This window comes from Lethenteron reissneri, chromosome 19 (assembly GCF_015708825.2).
Source record: "Lethenteron reissneri isolate LAM-NWPU_2019-01 chromosome 19, ASM1570882v1, whole genome shotgun sequence".
NCBI lineage: Eukaryota > Metazoa > Chordata > Hyperoartia > Petromyzontiformes > Petromyzontidae > Lethenteron > Lethenteron reissneri.
In genome coordinates, this window is record NC_083797.1 from 1,278,153 (window position 1) to 1,298,704 (window position 20,552).

A 20,552-nucleotide genomic window follows, 5' to 3' on the forward strand; every position below is an offset into this window, starting at 1 on the left:
CCATCATCACCACCGTCATCATCATCACCACCGTCATCATCATCACCACTGTCATCATCATTATCACCACCACCATTATCACTACCACACTCATCATCACCATCATCATCCCCACCATCATCATCCCCACCATCATCATCACCACCACCATTATCACTACCACACTCATCATCACCATAATCATCCCAACCACCACCATCATCATCACCATCATCATTGATTCCCCACCACCAACATCTGCCATGCGGCCGCTCTGCGAGGTGGGGTGATGCGGCCGGTCGTTGTTGCGTACGCACTGTGCTGTGGCCGGAAACCAATGCGGCAGGGTGATCTACCCGTTCCGCGGTGTGTCAGGGTCCACGCCGCAGCGTGTTGTGGCGTTGTTTGGTAGCACGGTGTGACATTACCCACGTCGCAGTGCGGTGTTGCCGACCTACGATGTGGCATCAGCCACGCGGCAGAGTGGTGTGGTCTACCCGAGACGCGATGTGACGGGGCCCAACACCGTAGGGTGTTGCGGTGTGGCAGGGGTACGGTGTGGCAGGGGTAACGCCGCAGGGTGGTGTGGTATGGCAGGGGTACGGTGTGGCAGGGGTAACGTTGCAGGGTGGTGTGGTATGGCAGGGGTACGGTGTGGCAGGGGTACGGTGTGGCAGGGTTAACGCCGCAGGGTGGTGCGTCGTGCCCTCCCTGCGCCGTCACTCGACCCGCCAGATGGCGACCTGCCCGTCGTTGTGGCCGGCGCCGCTCAGCACGTAGCGCCGCTCGGCCGAGCACATGGCGCGCACGGCGCCCGCGTGCGCCTCCAGCTGCTGGCGCGTGCGCAGGGAGCGCGCGTCCAGCACGAAGAGGCAGGCGCGGGCTCCCGGCCGCATCGCGCAGCGCGCCCCGACCCACACCTGCGCACCACACCGCGCCAGCGCCAGCGTTAGCATCGGCGCCGGCGTTCTCGTCCACGACGCATTTCGCTCTTCAAAGGGGCTCGATCGATGCGGAGCGTCTCGGGGCACTTTGCGATTAAACACCTCGACGCAGCAGCAGCGGCCGCAGCGGCGGTGGCGGCGGCTACGGCGTGTTATCGGCAACCGCGGTGCGCCGGGCTCGGCTGGCCGGTGTGGTGGGGGGAGGGGAGGTGCGGGCACGAGACCTGGTCCTTGATGTGGATCATGCAGGTGACGGCGGAGACGAGCGGCAGCGCCACGTGGGCGCACGGCTGCCCCGCGCCGCCGTCGCCGCCGTGGAGGCTCCACACGAGGATGGCGCCGCTGTTGCGGCACGCGGCCAGCAGCTTCCCCTCCTGCGCGACGGGCAGTCGGTGAGTGGGGGGGCAGGGGGAAGCAGGGAGAAGCAAGGGGGAAGCAGGGAGCACAGGGAGGAGTTGGGGTGGGGGGGGTGAGCGGTGTTTGCTGCACCTCTGGAAGCAGCAGGAAGCAGCGCAGCAGCGTGTAGCAGCCGTCGTTGATCATCCCGAAGCGCCGGCGCTCCTCACCCGCCCGGCTCACCACCACCACGAACCGCTCCACGCCTACAGGTACACAAAGACAAAGGGGGTCCCCGTGTGTAGCCTCAACAGACTGGTGGGGCAAGTAGCCCTCATCCACGACCCCCTCCCAGCCCCCCTCCCTCCCATCCCCCCCTCCCTCCCATCCTCCCCCTCCCATTCCCCCTCCCTCCCATTCCCCCTCCCTCCCATCCCCCCCTCCCTCCCATCTCCCCCCCCTCCCTCCCATCCCCCCTCCCTCCCATCCCCCCCCTCACCCCCCCACAGGCCCCCCCCACGCCCCCCCTCCCCAGGCCCCCCCTCCCATCCCTCCCTCCCTCCCATCTCCCCCCTCCCTCCCATCTCTCCCCCTCCCTCCCATCCCCCCCCTCACCCCCCCCCACGCCCCCCCTCCCCAGGCCCCCCCTCCCTCCCATCTCCCCCCCTCCCTCCCATCCCCCCCCTCCCATCTCCCCCCTCCCACCCCCCTCCCTCCCATTACCCCCCCTGACCCCCTCACAGGCCCCCCCCCTCACCACCCCCCCCCCCCCACGTGAGACGCACAGCACCACAGTTCGCCGCCGTGGAGCTGCACGGAGGTGAGCGAGCGGCAGTCGGGCAGGCGGACGTGGCGCGCCGCCTCCAGCGCGTGCACGTCCCACGTGATCATGTGGCCGTCGGCGCTGCACGAGATCACTCCGCTGCGCGCGCGCACACACAGCGAAGACAAAGATCCCCCGTGTAGCCTTCACAGAGTGTTGGGGCAAGCGCTGCTAGCGAGTGGCGCCTACGAAGGTCGGCACTGTGGGACACGTAGGGGTGGGTGGCCGGCACCACGCCCGACCGCCTTCGTCTGGCGGCGATGTTTACGCGCTGCACCGGGTACTCATTTGAGGCCGAGTCGACCTAGGGGATGCCCAGGACCGGTTCAGATAATCTTCACTGGTGTTGGCCGTGAGTGTGAATGGAACTCGGGTCGCCGTGTTCGTAGCACAGCGTAGCGCTCACCGCTACACTACCGGCACGCCAGGTAGCATAGCGCACACCATGAACACACACACACAACGCGCATGCACACACAACACAACACGCACACACACAACGTGCATACACACACAACGTACATGCACACACACACACTACACACGTACAATACATACGCACACACAGAATGCACACGCACACACAACACGGTGTGTCTCCCTACAACAAAAGAATGACCTGGCAAGCGACAGTCATATATTTTTGCATGGTTTTTTTTTAGACCCGACAATTGTTCTGCAATCGAGCAATCGCCGTGACATTTTCCGACCGCGCCGCCGGTTCTGCGAGAGCCGAGCGGAAAGCGCGCAGGAGCGCAGGGAGGGCAGGAGTGCAGGATGGCAGGGAGGGCAGGAGGGCGGGAGGGCAGGAGGGCGTTGCTCGATGGGCGACAGAGATTCACAGCGGGCTTCGACTGAACACAGAAGCGCCATGGTGACCACCGTCTAGGACCACCGTCTTGGCTCCCCGCAGAGACGAGACGGCAGCCATCGGCACGTGAACTCCGACCCCCCCCCCCCATCCACGTAACTCGGATAGGAGACGCCCCGATAGTTGAGGATCAGTGCGGGCCCCCTTCAGAATTGGACTGAGCAAGGACGCGTCGTGTGGACCAGACGGTGGTGATGATGTCACAAAGGGCCTCTTCATCATCGTCGTCGTCGTCACGATTCGTGGGCGGATAGCCGGTAGGTGTCCACGTCATTTGTGTTTACACTTTCCTCTCTGCCTTGCAGTGCCAATTTTCCCAAGTGCAGTCGTGCCACGTAGTTCTTGCTCTCATCTCCGATGTCGTCGAGAAGCCATTCTCTGCGAGGTCTTCCTCTCTCCCGTTCCTTCCACACTTTTACCTTCTAACCTAGGACGACATCCTGCACACAAATGCCCCTCTCCCTCGCCAGTTCGCTCGAGAGGTCGTCTCGAGCCGGCGCTTTGTCTCACCCCGCTTCTTCAACAGATGGCACATCAGCTGGCCACTTGCAGGGAGAGGCTACTTCCTCCAATATTTGAGGAAATGGCCATGCACACGCTTACAATGCACACGCACACAAATACCCATACACAACGACAGCCGCCGTTCGCCACTAAGTGGCGGTGACGTCAACACAGTGCTTGTGCCAGACTAGGTGCACTTTAGGGCTGTGACGTGAAGTGTGGAAGGCCCTCTGCCGGCATCACGGGACATAGGTGCCCGTGGGTTGACTATGAGATGACGACGGGCAGATGCACCACCTGTGTTACCTACTGTGCTACCTACTGTGCCAACTTGCTGTTTTATCCGTCCGGCGCTCCGCTCGTTGTTGTGAGCCACGCTCTCGCCCCCCCTCCGCTCTTTCTGGAGGGCGACTGCCTCCAACTGCCCAGTAGCAGCGTCCTTCACGAGACTCCTCCACAGAGGCCGATCTTGACACCGCTGGTGCCAGTCATCAGCAAGTCCATGCAGTTCCACATCCTCTCGTACTAACCCATCAGTCCATCTCTATCTCTGCGCCCGTTTAGCTCCCTCCATCCATCCAAACAGAAGCTGATTGGGCATGCAGAGTCTGGGCATGCTGAGTCTGGGCATGCGTGCTGCGTGACCCAGCCAACGCAGCGTCGCCTGCCGGAGGAGCTCACCGATGATGATGACGGGGCTGTCCAGATCTTCACAAGTACCTGTGAGCTCCTCACACAACCCACCCTTGTTAAACCCCTGGAGCATCGGAGGCAGGACAGCCGATCCGGACGTCGCTGCTACCGGTGCACACGCACATACACGCACGCGCACACACGCACATACACGCACATACACGCACGCACACACACGCACACACACGCGCACACACACGCACACACACGCACATACACGCACGCACACACACGCACACACACGCGCACACACGCGCACACACACGCACATACACGCACGCATACACACGCGCACACACGCGCACACACACGCACATACACGCACGCACACACACGCACACACACGCGCACACACGCGCACACACACGCATACACGCACGCACACACACGCGCACACACGCGCACATACACGCACGCACACACACGCACACACACGCGCACACGCGCGCATACACGCACGCACACACACGCGCACACACGCGCACATACACGCACGCACACACACGCACACACACGCGCACACGCGCGCATACACGCACGCACACACACGCGCACACACGCGCACATACACGCGCACACGCGCACGCACACACGCACACACTCCGCTCTCGCCCCTCACGTGTGCTGGCCGTCGCCCGCTGGCCGCTGGTCGTCGTCGTCGTCGTGCAGGAGGTCGGTGACCTCGTCGGCGTGCCCCGCCAGGTGGCGGCGGCAGCCCAGCGCGCCGCCCGCGTGCCCCTCCAGGATGTAGACGCTCCGGTCGGACGAGGCGGCCCACACCTGGGAGCCCCCCACGCACAGCAGGCGGTTCTACACGGGGGGCGGGGGGGGGGGCACGGGCGTGAGGGTGAGTACGAGCGCACACGGGGGGGGGGATTCCATATGCGTGTGTGTGATGACGCGTGTGTGTAATGACACGTGTATGTGTGTGATGACGCATATGTATGTGTGTGTGTGTGTCTGATGACGCGTGTGTGTGTGTGTGATGAGGTGTGTGTGTGTGGGAGTAGTTTAGCAGTTAGCGCGCTGCGCTGTGAACCCGGCGACCCGGCTTCGATTCCCAGCTCACGGCCAACACCAGTGACGATTATCTGAACTGGTCCTAGGCCTCCCCTAGGTCGACTCTGCCTCAAAATGAGTAGCTGGTGCAGTATGTAAGCATCGCCACTGGGGAGACAAAGGCGGTCGGGCGTGGTGCTGGCCACCCACCCCCTCGTGTACCGTTCCGGCCTTCATAGGTGCTCGCTAACAGCACTTGCCCCTCCAGTCTGTTAAGGCTACACGGGGGATCTTTGTCTGTTTGTGTCCGCGTCACCAGTCTCTTGGTGCCGGCCTGCAGGTGTCCGTGCTCCACGGTCCAGGTGGCCGCGTCGAACACGACGACGCGGCCCCCGCTCAGAGCGCACCACAGCCGGGGGGGGGTGCCCTCTCCGCCCCCCCCGCCGTGCAGCAGCTCGCCTGGGGGGATGAGGAGGGGGGCGGGGGGGGGGTAGAGCGATGGACGGGGGTCACGTCACTTACAAAGACAAAGGTCACCCAGACAGCCCGGTCGTCTGCCTCCGAGGTCCCTCCGAGCGACGCAGCGGCGACACGTGCTTCACGCCAAGGGGGGGGGGGTGGGGGGGGGGGGTGTGGGGGGGGGTTTGGGTGTGGGGGGTCGCGAGGGGTGGGGGGGCCGCACCCGGCACGTAGAGCAGCGCGTCGACGGCCAGCGGCTTGCCCTGCGCCGGCGTCACCCGGTGCACCAGCGTGTCCAGCGTGTCCAGCGCGGCCAGCGGGACCGCTCTCCACCGACACTGAGCACGGGGGGTAGGGGGGGTGTCAGGGTTAGGGGGGTCAGGGTTAGGGGGGGGTCAGGGGGTCACGGGAGGGATGGGCGAGGGGAGCGGAGGGCCGCTTGGGACAGTTCACGGTGGCGGAACCCACCATGACACCCGACACATTTTTATTTTATTGAACTTTGTGTGTTTGGAGAAATTACATATATGGGTCTCTGTGGATCCGTGTGAATCGATGGGGCTCTGTGATAATCTGTGGGTCTCTGTGTCAGTCTAAGGATCTCTGTATTAGTCCGTGGGTCTCTGTGTAGGTCTACAAGTCTCTGGATGAACCCGTGTCCATTGCGGCCAGATCTACAACCCAGACTCTACAGCTGCTGCTGCTCCGTTTGCTACTCAGTCCACGTCCGTACGCAAGAGAGCGAGAGCACGGGGGAGCGTGGGCATGAGGTGGCGGGGAGGGCTGGGGGGGAGGGCTGGGGGAGAGGGGTGTCACCTCGAGCGTCCTCCCGCGTGCAGTGCGCCAGCATGGCGGCGGCCGTGGCGGCGCGCTTGCGCCGCACGCACTGCGCCACCGCGTCCATGAGCAGCACGTTGGTGAGCGCCCGGTGCACGAACTGCGCGTCCTGCACGCGGCACGGGGCGGGGGGCGGGCGTGCGCGACGGCTCACGTGACTTTTTATTTATCAAGCGGAGTCGCCCGCCGTGGCGCTCCACCCCCCCCCACCCCTCACCCCCCCTCCCACCCCCACCCCCCACCCCCCCACTCCCACCCCCACCCCCCACCCCCCCGCCGCCCCCCGCACCTTGAGCGCGTGGGCGAGCCGCTTGCCGGCGCGCATCTCGCGCACCGCCAGGCACCAGGGTCCGTGCTGCTCCTTGAGGTTGGCGACGAAGGGCGCCCCGGGGTGGCGCCGCGAGACGACGCGCAGCGCCTGCAGGCGCGGCCGCAGCACCCCCAGCGTGGACACCTCCTGCACGTCCTGGGGGCGCGCCGCAGGCGGCGGGCGACGTTCGCGACGGGAACAGCGGTGAGCGATTTACGGCGAGGCTTGACGACACAAATTTGGCCAGATCACTCCGTGGCTACTTAATTGCCCGAAAAATCTATGGTGAAATCCGCATCGACCGAGAACCGAGATTGCGTTTCCTGGAGTTCAAACTCGCCGGGTTCGCGGCGCGCCATGCTCACCGCTGCACCACCGCTCCGCAAATCGTCGTGCCGCTGTCGATTTATCGAACGGGGTCGGTCATCATCATCGTCATCACCATCAACGTCACTCATGAAGACGCATTTCTTCAGAGCTGCTTCCTGTGTTTAGTGTTGTTGTCCTTCCCCCCCCCCCCGCACCTGCGATTAGTGCGGTCGGCTACGCACGGTGCGAAAAAAGCTCAACGTATGTGCGTCTCGCGGTCGTCGCGACGCGGACGGTCTCTCACCTCGATGTCGCTGAACTTGGCGATGTCGACGAAGGGCACCGCCGCTCCGTCCCGCAGCAGGAAGAGGCGCGACTGCGTCATGGCCACGCGGCCCTGCCCCAGGCTGGTCAGCACCACCGGCGACACCTGGCACACACAGACGCAGATCCCCCGTGTAGCCTTGACAGACTCTTGGGGCAAGTGCTGTTAGCGAGCACCTATAAGGCCGGTACGATACACGAGGGGGTGGGTGGCCGCCACCACACCCGGCCGCCTTTGTCTACCCAGTGGCGATGTTTACGCATTGCACCGGGTATTAATTTGAGGCCGAGTCGACCTAGGAGAGGCCCAGGACCGATTCAAATAATCGTCACCGGTGTTGGCCGTGCGCGGGTATTGAATTCGGGACCACCCGGGGTCCATAACACGGTGTGCCACTGCTCCAAATGCCCCCCACCTGGCATGAACACACCATCACCACCATCACCACCATCACCACCATCACCGCTGTGAGCCATGATCCATCCACTGCTGGGTGAAGGCCTCATCACTAAGCCTTTGCCATCTCCTGGCATCTCACGATGCAGCAAGAATCTACCGAGCTCGTCCCCATCGTGGACGTCCTCTCCCCTTTGACTGCCACTCATTAGTCTCAACCACCGGCCGTGGTCCCTTCCATCCGTGGGAGTCTCCTGCCCAAGCCCCTCCCCCTTCCTCGAGTCCACGCGAGTCTCCGACACGCACGCACCCTCCGATCCATCCGTTCCTCGCCCGCTCAGAAGCGACCTGGCCACAAATGATAGCTCAACGAAGTGGCTTATCATCGCGTGGAAATTTAGAGCAGCCAAGTACGTGATGTTGATTCTAAATGTGGAGGGAAAAAACCGGAGGACCCTGAGAAACATCCACGCGACCACGGGGAGAGAGAGACACACACAAACTCCAAACATACAGCAGCAGGCGAGATAGTTAACATCTCCTAGCCACCGTGGTATTCACAAGCACGCGTCCAGCACCCCGGTTCCCAAAGGAGGTACCGGGTCGCGACACGGGCGGCCGTGAGCGCCGAGTGCGTGTGGCGACTGCGGTGCCGTGCGTGCAGTGCGGGGCGCGTGCGGGGCGTGTGCGGGGCACCTTGTAGACGATCTCGCTACTGTCCAGGCGGGCGAGCGCCTCCACGGGCAGCGAGAGCTCCCGCGCCGCCCGCTCGGTGGCGCGCCACGCCTCGTACAGCCGTCGCACCGCGTCGGCGGGCAGCACCTCGCCACGGCCTGGAGGCGGGGGTCGCACGCGCGCCACCTTACGCAATCGCCGCTAAACGCGCTCCCTGCCATTGCGCTCGTCGCCAACGCGCCCGTCGCGAGCGAGACGGCCCGGTTCGACCGTGTAAGCAAAGAAGCCGCGGCCCCAGGGGACGGCGGTAACCAGGGCAGACCCCGTTGGCCGCCGTCGCTGCCGCCGCGCCTCCCAACCCTTCCCCTCCTCCGCCCGCCCGCCCGCCCGGCCGGCCCCGTCGCCCGCGTGCCTCACCGTTGGTGAGGGCGCCGAACAGGCGCCCGACGGTGGCCGGGTCGCACGTGATGCCCGCCTCCCGCACGCAGGTGCCCAGCTCGTCGCAGGAGAGCGGCGCCGAGGGCAGCGCGAAGCTGCGCACGCGGCCGTCCGGCGAGCCCGTCGGGCCCAGCGGCCCCGCCGCGTGGGGGGGCAGCGCCGGCTCGTCCACTTCCTCCTGCAGCAGCCACCTGGGGGGGCGTGCGGGGGGGGGCACGGGTTAGACCGGGGGGGGGGGGGGGGGGAGGGCTGGCCCGGGCTGGAGACATCCGCTTGAGAAACAATAAATTGCAGTGCCGCCGATTTCAGAAAGTCAGAATCTTTATTTATCCTGGAGGAATCCGATGAGCTGGAAAGCTCTTTTGTCACGGATGTCCAGTAGCAATGTAATGCACCAACGTAACGGTTGGCGATAGATTTTATTGTTTGTTTGGGTCTGATCGCCGTGCGAGTCCAATGTTAGGTGGTTACACCCTCCTCCGCCCGACGCAGCTGATCAATAAGGTTGTGGCGTGAACCTAAACGTGGCCGGTTTATCACGGAGGCCTCTGCAGCAGCAGCAGCAGCGCCGCCGGGAGTGTCGCTGGAGAGAGTTCCAGACGCGCGTGGAGAAGGGTGCACGACACAACATTGCACTCACGCGATCCGACAACCGAAATTCAATTATGAATCACAGTCCCATGGGGTGGGGGAGGGGGGGGGGTTCTGCGTGTGAGAGAGAGAGAGAGGCAATGGGACCACCACATTGTTACTAAACCCATCACACTCGCTGTCACTGCAACCTCATCCATCACACAACCCTATACTTTCTCAAAGAACGGCACCTCCCATATTCTGTTCTTTCTTTTCCTCGAAAGTACAATGTTCTACAATGCTATGACATTGTTCGTTCGTGGGGTGTCCACCAGTCACCCGTTTCTAAATGTGGAGGGAAAAACAGGAGGACCCGGAGAAAAATCCACGCAACCACGGGGAGAGAGACACGCAAACTCCAAGTATACAGCAGCAGGCGTCAGGGTCGGTATCAAACCCACGTCCTCCTGTATCCCAGGCGAGGTAGTTGACACCTCCCAGCTACCGTGGTGCCCCTCACCTGAGCTCGGCCCGCTCCTCCACCTGGGCTCGCGCCCACGTGGGCAGCAGCAGCAGGATCCTCCGCGCCTCGTCGGGCGGCACCACCGACTTGTCCATCTTGGAGATGCTGCAGGGACGACGCGCACGCGACGGTGTGTCATTGCGTGTTCGCATGTGTAAGTCACGTGGCTTCTGTGTGGCCACCCCCACTCTGAACCCCTCCCCTCTCCTATCCCCGCCCACTGTGAGAACAGACGCCGCTCCTTCGCCTGCGTGCAGCAGCAGCAGCGTGGAGGCCCTGACGCAGCCTCTCCCTCCTTGCTATAAATTTCCACGTGATGATGATGATGGTAACAAGCCGCTTCGTTGGACTATCATTTGTGATAGCCTGGTCGCTTGTGAAAAAGAGCTACGTAGCAGCCCAGTGTGGGCCTTACACCTGGCAACATAAATAAATAAATATTAAATGTTACCTGTGCAGGTCTTGGAGCGCCAGCTCCGGTTGGCGGCTCGCGAGCCGGGCGCCGGCGCGCACCGCGTGGAGCGCCGCCCGCAGCCCCCAGCGGCTCGGCGCCACCTGCCCCAGCGCCGCCCCCAGCGCCACGCACAGCCCCTCGCAGTAGCGCTGCCCCTCGCCGGGCAGCAGCGGGTCCGGGGGCAGCGGGGGCAGCGTGAAGACCGCTCCGTCGTCCCACGGGTCGGGGCCCCAGGGCTCCATCGGTGGTGCCGGCGGAGCGGGACCTGGCAGAGAGGATCGACGTTAACGCTGACCCCCTGCCCCTTGCCCCCTGCACCCTGCCCCTCGCCCCCTGCCCCTTGCCCCTTGCCCCCCGCCCCTCGCCCCCTGCCCCCTGCCCCGTGCCCTCTGACAAAGGATCCACCTGCGAACGCGAGGCTGCTGGGGTCGTGCTCCTCCCCAGGATGCGTCGTCGTGACTCCCTCGCCGAGGTGAGCGCTGGTCGGACGCGGCTGCTGACGCGCTCGCTCCTCTGTCGTGCGCCGGCGCAGGCTGCGCAGCATCTCCTGCTTCATCCTGCACGTGGGCGGCAAGGGAGCGAGAGGTCACGCGGGTGAGGGGTCACACGGGTGAGGGGTCACGCAGGTGAGGGGTCACGCGGGTGAGGGGTCACGCGGGTGAGGGGTCACGTGGGTGAGGGGTCACGCGGGTGAGGGGTCACGTGGTACGGTTGAGCTGCTCACTTCTGCGACCAGGAGCTAGATTTGTTCTCCAGGCGAGAGAAGGAGTCGGCCTTCTGCGCCAGGCGGTCCTTGAGGAACAAATCGAACACGTCCGTGTCCAGCACCTGCACACAGCGACGAGGAGAGGGGAGGTGAGGAGAGGGGAGGCGAATTGAGACCGCCCTGCGAGAGATATCGGATGGATACATCGCAATCAGGACCAACACTGGGAAGGGGGGGGGGGGGGGTGGCGGGAAATTACGCGTGCTCATTTCTTTTTACAAAGGTTATCTTGTGAGGTGTGCGCGAGGCGTCACCTTGCGGTAGAAGGGCAGGTCCGCAGGTCTCCGTGACTCGAGGAATTCCTCGCGGCTGAACACTCGCTGTTCCACGTCCAGGTGCGCTAACACCTCCCTGTGTCGGACGTCAGCACAGAGCCCCTCAGTGTACCACGACACAGCCTGGCACGCCGGGAACCGTCACGCTGTGTGGTACTGCGTCGTAACGATAACGTGGCTAAAGAGTGGTCGTCGTCGCCGTCGTCGTGACCGATCGAGCCGCCCTCCCCTCACACCCGGTCGTATCGCGTCGGCGCCCTACCGGAACGCGCGGTGGATGAAGCCCAGGAAGAGCTCCTGGATGCATGCGTTGAGCCGCTGGCGCCGGGCGCGCGCCGCTCGCCGCAGCTCGTGCAGGGAGCACGGGGTCGCGACCCCCAGCGCGTGAGCCTCCTCGCGGACGCAGACGTGGCGGCAGCTGCGTTGCGCGCGGGGGACACGCCGGGGGACACGCCGGTGACGAACACACTCCGGTGAACTCGCTCCCGGAGAACGCAATTATAATAATGACGAGATTGTATACAGCGACGTCATTTATACAGCTGCATCCCACGGCGCTACTGATGGAGGCGTCCCAAGACTAAGATGTCTTCAGCAAATTAATGATGAGCTTTCGTATGCAAGTGGGAGGAAACTGGAGCACCCGGGGAAAATCTATGCGTGCGAGGGGGCAATGCTGTATCCCATTCAAAAACCACGGATGACGTTAATCCCCTTTTATGGTGGGGACCGCCTTCTCCCGGCGGGCCACGGCACGGCAGCTGTTCGATGGCCCCAACTCCGCCTGCTGCCCCCGCGGCGCCGATTCACAGGCAGCCACGTGCAGCGGCATAGCCACCACCGCTGCCGCCAAACATCAATGAAATAATCATTCAACGTATTTTCTGTGGTCTTAAAGGGCGAGAAAGCGGGAGGGAGGGAGCCCATGTGGGCGCCACGGTGGCGAGATGTTAACTACCTCGCCTGGTATATAGGATTATAGGAGGTCGTGGGTTCCATCCCAACCCTGACGCCTGCTGTATTGAGTTTGCGTGTCTTTCTCCCCGTGGTCGCGTGGATTTTTCTCCACATTTAGATTCAACATCACCACGCGTTTAGAGCATTTGGCTGCTGAGCCACTTCGTTGAGCTATCATTTGTGACAGCCAGGACGCTTCTGAAAAAGAGCGAGACAGCTCAGTGGGCCTTACCTGGTAAAACAAAAATAGTTTATCCCCATATCCCCCCTACGTGGATCCACCACTGTGGTTGAACACACTCTGATGAACACCCCGATGAACACCCCGATAAACACACCGGGTCAGGGGTCGTCACCTGCTTAAGAACGCCTCCGCCGCCTCCTCGGGAGGAGCGATGAGGGGGGTCAGGGGCTGCCCGTCGGGTGTCCCGGGGGGCCCCGCGGATCCCGGGGGGTACCCGGGCACACTGGCCGGCGTGGGGACGAGCTGCCCGCTGTCCAGGTCCACGATCACCAGGTCCTCCACCTGTCCGCACCGCGACAACGACACAGTCACCACATCTACTCGTGGCCTTGCCCCCCACCTCATCTCCCCTCTCTCACCTCCTTCCATGTCCCCTCCCCTCGTCCTCTGCGTCCTCAGTCTCCTCTCTCTCCCCCCTTCTCCCTGTGCTCAATCCCATTTTCGTTCCTTCCGTGCCTCTCTTACAGCTCCCCTGTACAGCCTCCACGGACTGTTGGGGCAAGCGCTGTTAGCGAGTAGCACCTGCGAAGGCCGGCACGGCGCACCAGAGGGTGGGTGGCCAGCACCATGCTCAGCCGCCTTTGTCTCCCTCGACGTTTACACACCGCACCAGTTCGTCACTTGAGGCTGCGTCGACCTAGGGTAGGCCCAGGACCAGTTCAAACATTCGTCACCGATGTTGGCCGCGAGTGGGAATCGAACTCGGCTAGCCGAGGTTCGCTGCACCACCGCTCCCCGTACTCGCTCGCAAAACCAACACACACCCTACACCCCAGCCGGGCAATCGAACCCAGGTACCCTCCTGTTGTAAGTTCGCCGAGCTTCTTTCGCGCCGTACATAACCAACCGTCTTAATGGGAGGCGCGTCAGCACTGCCCCGCCGATGGGGCCGACTCACCTGGCTGATGACGTGCTTGTGCCCGCTCACCTGGCTGACGGCGTGCTTGTGCCGCTCACCTGGTTGACGGCGTGCTTGTGCCCGCTCACCTGGCTGACGGCGTGCTTGTGCCCACTCACCTGGCCGATGGCGTGCTTGTGCCCGCTCACCTGGCTGATGGCGTGCTTGTGCCCACTCACCTGGCTGATGACGTGCTTGTGCCCGCTCACCTGGCTGATGACGTGCTTGTGCCCACTCACCTGGCTGATGACGTGCTTGTACCTGCTCACCTGGCTGATGGCGTGCTTGTGTCTGCCGTGCGTGCCCATCAGGTAGACGGTGGGCGCCTCCAGGAAGCCCAGCATGGAGCTGGCGAGCACGGGCACGAAGGTGTGGCGCCAGCACAGCGGCGCGAGGAACGCCAGCAGGCTGTGCCCCACCGGCGCCAGCAGGGCCCACTCGGCCGACAGCAGCACCAGCTTCTGCTCCAGCAGCAGGCACGTGAGCACCTGGGACGAGGCACACCGTCACGTGTGTAAGTGTGTGTCTGTACGTGTGTGTGTGTGTATGTGTGTGTACGTGTGTGTGTGTGTGTAGCAGTTAGCACGCTGCGCTATGAACCTGGCGAGCCGAGTTCGATTCCCGATCACGGCCAACACCGGTGACGATTATCTGAACCGGTCCTGGGCCTCCCCTAGGTCGACTCAGCCTCAAATGAGTACCTGGTGCGGTGTGTAAACATCGCCACTAGGGAGACAAAGGCGGCCGGGCGTGGCGTTGGCCACCCCCTCGTGTGTCGTTCCGGCCTTCATAGGTGCTCGCTAACAGCACTTGCCCCAACAATCTGCTGAGGCTATACGGGGGATCTTTGTCGTTGTGTGTGCACCTGGCCTGACACTGGCTTCGTACTGACGTCACCATCACTGAGTGGCGAATGGCGGGTATCGGTATCGGTATTAGTGAGAACAGCAATGTCCTGGGGCCTGGATGTGAACAGAGGCGGACAGCACGAAGGGACTGGGGGGGTGGGGGTGCTGAGCGGGGGTAGCGGGGGGGGGGACACCTGCAGGAGGTGGTGCGAGCGCAGGCAGGTGAAGGGCACCGTCAGGTCGAGGTCGTGGACCTCCGAGTCGGAGGGCGGCAGCAGCACGCGCAGCGGCCCCATCTCCACGCACTGCGGGGAGAGAGAGGGCGGGAGAGGCCACTCAGGGCAGCAGCAGCAGCAACAACAACCGCAACGGTGATCACAACAACAACAACAACCACAACAATGATCGCAACAACAACAATAACAACAGCAACACTCACTAAGACCACAACGACAACGACAATAACGGCGGTGACCACAACAAATATCCACAGCCGTCACAACAACAATAACATTGCAACAACCACAACAAGATACGGTGAGGGATGGATTTAGGGTGTGATAGGGTGAGAGATAAGAAGAGGGAGTCGGGGAAGAGTTAGCGGAGAGGGTTCGGGATGGAGTGAGACACTGGACGAGAGTCTGGGATTGGCTTAGAGAGAAGAGTAGGGACAGGGGGTAGGGACAGGGGTAGGGAGAGGGGGGCTAGGGGGGTAGGGCTAGGGGGGGGGGCTAGGGGGGGGGGCTAGGGGGGTAGGGCCCGGGGTCTCACCAGGTGGAGGGGTCCTGGTGGGGCGAGGGGCACGAGGAAGAGTCGAGCGGCGAATCGTGACACCTCCACCACCACCGCCGCCTCCTCCGTCACGGAGACGGAGGTGGTGGTGGTGGTGGCACAGGGCCGACTTGCCAGCGCGTGGGACAGCCTGCGGGGCAAGGCGCCATCACCACCACCATCGTCGTTATCAGCATCACAATCAACAACATCGACATAACTAACATCACAATAATCACCAGCATCACCGTGATCATCATCGAGAACACAATCATCAACATCGCCAACACCAACATCACCAATATCATCATCAGCAATCTCCATTATTACAAATATCAACATTACCATCGTCACCAAAATCATCAGCATCACCGTCATCGACATCGCCATCGCTAACCGCCCTCACGTCCATCACTTCACTCACCACGAGAGGAATTCCTGGAGCGCGGTGAAGTATGGAGCCCGGGAAATTAGACACACACAGATGGGGGCATACAAGGCTACCGCAGGCCCCCCACTCTGCCCTGCTTCCTTGAGACCTCCACTCTCCCCAACTCCCTTGAGACCTCCACTCTCCCCAACTCCCTTGAGACCTCCACTCTCCCCAACTCCCTTGAGACCTCCACTCTCCCCAACTCCCTTGAGACCTCCACTCTCCCCAACTCCCTTGAGACCTCCACTCTCCCCAACTCTCTTGAGACCTCCACTCTCCCCAACTCCCTTGAGACCTCCACTCTCCCCAACTCCCTTGAGACCTCCACTCTCCCCAACTCCCTTGAGACCTCCACTCCCCCCAACTCCCTTGAGACCTCCACTCTCCCCAACTTCCTTGAGACCTCCACTCTCCACAACTTTCTTGAGACCTCCACTCTCCCCAACTCCCTTGAGACCTCCACTCTCCCCAACTCCCTTGAGACCTCCATTCCCCCAAACTCCCTTGAGACCTCTACTCTCCCCAACTCCCTTGAGACCTCCACTCTCCCCTGCTCCCTTGAGACCTCCACTCTCCCCTGCTTCCTTGAGACCTCCACTCTCTCCAAGTCCCTTGAGACCTCCACTCTCTCCTGCTTCCTTGAGACCTCCACTCTTCCCAACTCCCTTGAGACCTCCACTCTCCCCAACTCCCTTGATACCTCCACTCTCCCCTGCTCCCTTGAGACCTCCACTCTCCCCTGCTTCCTTGAGACCTCCACTCCCCCCAACTCCCTTGAGACCTCCACTCCCCCCAACTCCCTTGAGACCTCCACTCCCCCCAACTCCCTTGAGACCTCCACTCTCCCCAACTCCCTTGAGACCTCCACTCTCCCCAACTTCCTTGAGACCTCCACTCTCTCCAACTCCCTTGAGACCTCCACTCTCCCCAGCTCCCTTGAGACCTCCACTCCCCCCACCTCCCTTGAGACCTCCACTCTCCCCAACTCCCTTGAGACCTCCACTCTCCCCAACTCCCTTGAGACCTCCACTCTCCCCAACTTCCTTGAGACCTCCACTCTCCCCAACTTCCTTGAGACCTCCACTCTCCCCAGCTTCCTTGAGACCTCCACTCTCCCCAACTCCCGTGAGACCTCCACTCTCCCCTGCTTCCTTGAGACCTCCACTCTCCCCAGCTTCCTTGAGACCTCCACTCTCCCCATGTGTTTTGGGCCCCCCACTCTCTCCATTGACCATTCTTGTCCGTGTCTCTTCCTGGAATTCACACACACATACACACACACATACACACATACACACACACGCACATACACATACACTCTCCATTATCCGGGGAACAGAGTGAGAGCGAGTGGCTGGTGAGTGAGTGAGTGGTTCGTGAGTGAGTGGCTGGTGAGTGGTTCGTGAGTGAGTGGCTGGTGAGTGAGTGGCTGGTGAGTGAGTGGCTGGTGAGTGACCGGTGAGTGGCTGGTGAGTGAGTGGCTGGTGAGTGAGTGGCTGGTGAGTGGCTGGTGAGTGGTTGGTGAGTGAGTGGCTGGTGGGTGAGTGAGTGGCTGGTGAGTGGCTGGTGAGTGGCTGGTGAGTGGCTGGAGAGTGAGTGAGTGGCTGGTGAGTGGTTGGTGAGTGGCTGGTGAGTGGTTGGTGAGTGGCTGGTGAGTGAGTGGCTGGTGAGTGAGTGGCTGGTGAGTGAGTGGCTGGAGAGTGGCTGGTGAGTGAGTGGCTGGTGAGTGAGTGGCTGGAGAGTGGCTGGTGAGTGAGTGGCTGGTGAGTGAGTGGGTGGTGAGTGAGTGGCTGGTGAGTGAGTGGCTGGTGAGTGGCTGGTGAGTGACCGAGTGAGTGGCTGGTGAGTGAGTGGCTGGTGAGTGAGTGGCTGGTGAGTGAATGGCTGGAGAGTGGCTGGTGAGTGAGTGGCTGGAGAGTGGCTGGTGAGTGACCGGCTTACGTGCTGGGGCTGGCGCACGGCCCGGTAGTGAGTCAGCACCACACCATAGGCGCGCTGACCCCTCATATCGGTGAGCGCCAGTGAGTGGAACCGGTCTGGGACCGGCCCTGCCAGCACACGCAGCCCATCTACACACACACGGGGAGCACCTTGCTACAGGACTACTACACAAAGATCCCCCATATAGTCTTCAGCAGACTTGGGGAAAGAGCTGTTAGCGAGCACCTGTGAAGGGGGGGGGGGGGGGCAGCACCAGGCCCGGCCGCCTTTGTCCACACACCGCATCAGCTACTCAATTGAGGCCGAGTCGACTTAGGGGCAAGCCCAGTTCAGATATTCGTCACCAGTGTTGGTCGTGAGCGTGAATCGAACTCGGGTCACCGAGTTCGTAGCCGAGTGCTGATAAGCACAACACCACCAGTACTGCACAAAGACAAAGGTCATCCGTATAGCCTTAACAGACTGTAGGGGCAAGTGCCGTTAGCGAGTAGCACCTGTGAAGGCCCGCACTGCACACGGGGGGTGGGTGGCCGGCACCACGCCCGACCGCATTTGCCTCCCCAGTGGCGATGTTTACACAGCGCTCCAGGTCCTGATTTGAGGCTAAGTCGCCCTAGGGGAGGCCCATGATCAGTTCAGATAATCGTCACTGGTGATGGCCATGAGCAGGAAACGAACTCGGGTCGCCGGAACAGCGCGCTAACCACTACTCTACCACACACACACTCACAGATACACCCCAATCTCTCACATCCCCTCTCACACACACACACACTCTCATCAGCAACAGCCGCCATTCACAACTCAGTGGCGATAACATAACCGCGGCGCGTGTGCCAGGCTAGGTGCACTTTGAGGCCATCGTGCCCATTGCGGAAGGCTCGCTGCTGCCAGGAGGTCACACGGGACCGACCCAGGTGGTACGGCGTCACTGACTGGGATGGCTGCACGATGCACCACCCGTGCTCTACCATGCCACCTTGTGGTGATGTATCCGCGAGGTCTGATACCGGCGGCTCTTATTCACCTGGCGGGGTGCGAGACGTGGCCAGATCTTTACTTGGAACAGAGGCGGGGAACCTTTTTTATGCCAAGGGCCATTTGGTTATTTATAACATCATTCGCGGGCCATACACAATTATCAACTTTAAAATGTGCCTGTTATATTTGGTCAAACATTTAACTCGCCCCTAATGTGATGGCTGGAACTGCTTCTCAGTGGCGAGGCGTGTGATGTTAGCTGGTATTGATGATGTTGCTACTCGCAACTGCTTTTCCAGGTTTGCTCCTAGATTTATTGAATTTCGAGTCCCGCCTGCGGTTGCCTTGGCAGGGCCACACCAAATGATTTTGCGGGCCTTATACGGCCCGCGGGCCTTATACGGCCCGCGGGCCGGACGTTCCCCACCCCTGATTTAGAAGGTAAATCATCGAAACACAAATTCAGCACGAGCACGGGCACTTAATTTGTATCACGTAGGGTTTTGCGACCAATACTATTATTATGAACCCTATGTATGTATGAACATTATAAATGTTTTAACGCTTAAGAACCAAAGGGGTGCTGGGCTGCAGCAAAGGTTAAGCACCACTGTCTGAGACACTCACACACTCTCTATCTCTCACACACACTCACACACTCTCTATCTCTCACACACACTCACACACTCTCTATCTCTCACACACACTCACACACTCTCTATCTCTCACACACACTCACACACTCTCTATCTCTCACACACACTCACACACTCTCTATCTCTCGCACACACTCACACACTCTCTATCTCTCGCACACACTCACACACTCTCTATCTCTCACACACACTCACACACTCTCTATCTCTCACACACACTCACACACTCTCTATCTCTCACACACACTCACACACTCTCTATCTCTCACACACACTCACACACTCTCTATCTCTCACACACACTCACACACTCTCTATCTCTCACACACACTCACACACTCTCTATCTCTCACACACACTCACACACTCTCTATCTCTCACACACACTCACACACTCTCTATCTCTCACACACACTCACACACTCTCTATCTCTCACACACACTCACACACTCTCTATCTCTCACACACACTCACACACTCTCTATCTCTCACACACACTCACACACTCTCTATCTCTCGCACACACTCACACAAACTCACACACTCTCTATCTCTCGCACACACTCACACACTCTCTATCTCTCACACACACTCACACACTCTCTATCTCTCACACACACTCACACACTCTCTATCTCTCACACACACTCACACACTCTCTATCTCTCACACACACTCACACACTCTCTATCTCTCACACACACTCACACACTCTCTATCTCTCACACACACTCACACACTCTCTATCTCTCACACACACTCACACACTCTCTATCTCTCACACACACTCACACACTCTCTATCTCTCACACACACTCACACACTCTCTATCTCTCACACACACTCACACACTCTCTATCTCTCACACACACTCACACACTCTCTATCTCTCACACACACTCACACACTCTCTATCTCTCACACACACTCACACACTCTCTATCTCTCACACACACTCACACACTCTCTATCTCTCACACACACTCACACACTCTCTATCTCTCACACACACTCACACACTCTCTATCTCTCACACACACTCACACACTCTCTATCTCTCACACACACTCACACACTCTCTATCTCTCACACACACTCACACACTCTCTATCTCTCACACACACTCACACACTCTCTATCTCTCACACACACTCACACACTCTCTATCTCTCACACACACTCACACACTCTCTATCTCTCACACACACTCACACACTCTCTATCTCTCACACACACTCACACACTCTCTATCTCTCACACACACTCACACACTCTCTATCTCTCACACACACTCACACACTCTCTATCTCTCACACACACTCACACACTCTCT

At 60.9% G+C, this 20,552-nt stretch overlaps 1 protein-coding gene across 1 annotated transcript; it reads right to left on the bottom strand.

The window, feature by feature from the left end:
* Positions 1-1,149: 1,149 nt before the first annotated feature.
* LOC133344095 (DENN domain-containing protein 3-like) lies at positions 1,150-16,759 on the bottom strand. Its single transcript, XM_061554052.1, has 22 exons — positions 16,719-16,759; positions 15,208-15,358; positions 14,631-14,741; positions 13,858-14,076; positions 12,803-12,972; positions 11,752-11,907; positions 11,469-11,565; positions 11,173-11,276; positions 10,854-11,005; positions 10,446-10,713; positions 9,992-10,099; positions 8,878-9,089; positions 8,482-8,618; positions 7,369-7,494; positions 6,735-6,911; positions 6,425-6,554; positions 5,832-5,946; positions 5,466-5,608; positions 4,770-4,960; positions 2,045-2,181; positions 1,413-1,525; positions 1,150-1,297 (listed from the first exon to the last, which is right to left on the bottom strand). Exons 3-21 carry the CDS (start codon positions 14,730-14,732, stop codon positions 1,486-1,488), a joined length of 2,784 nt encoding a protein of 927 aa, XP_061410036.1. The 5' UTR covers positions 14,733-14,741; positions 15,208-15,358; positions 16,719-16,759; the 3' UTR covers positions 1,150-1,297; positions 1,413-1,485.
* Between the last annotated feature and the right edge of the window lie 3,793 nt (positions 16,760-20,552).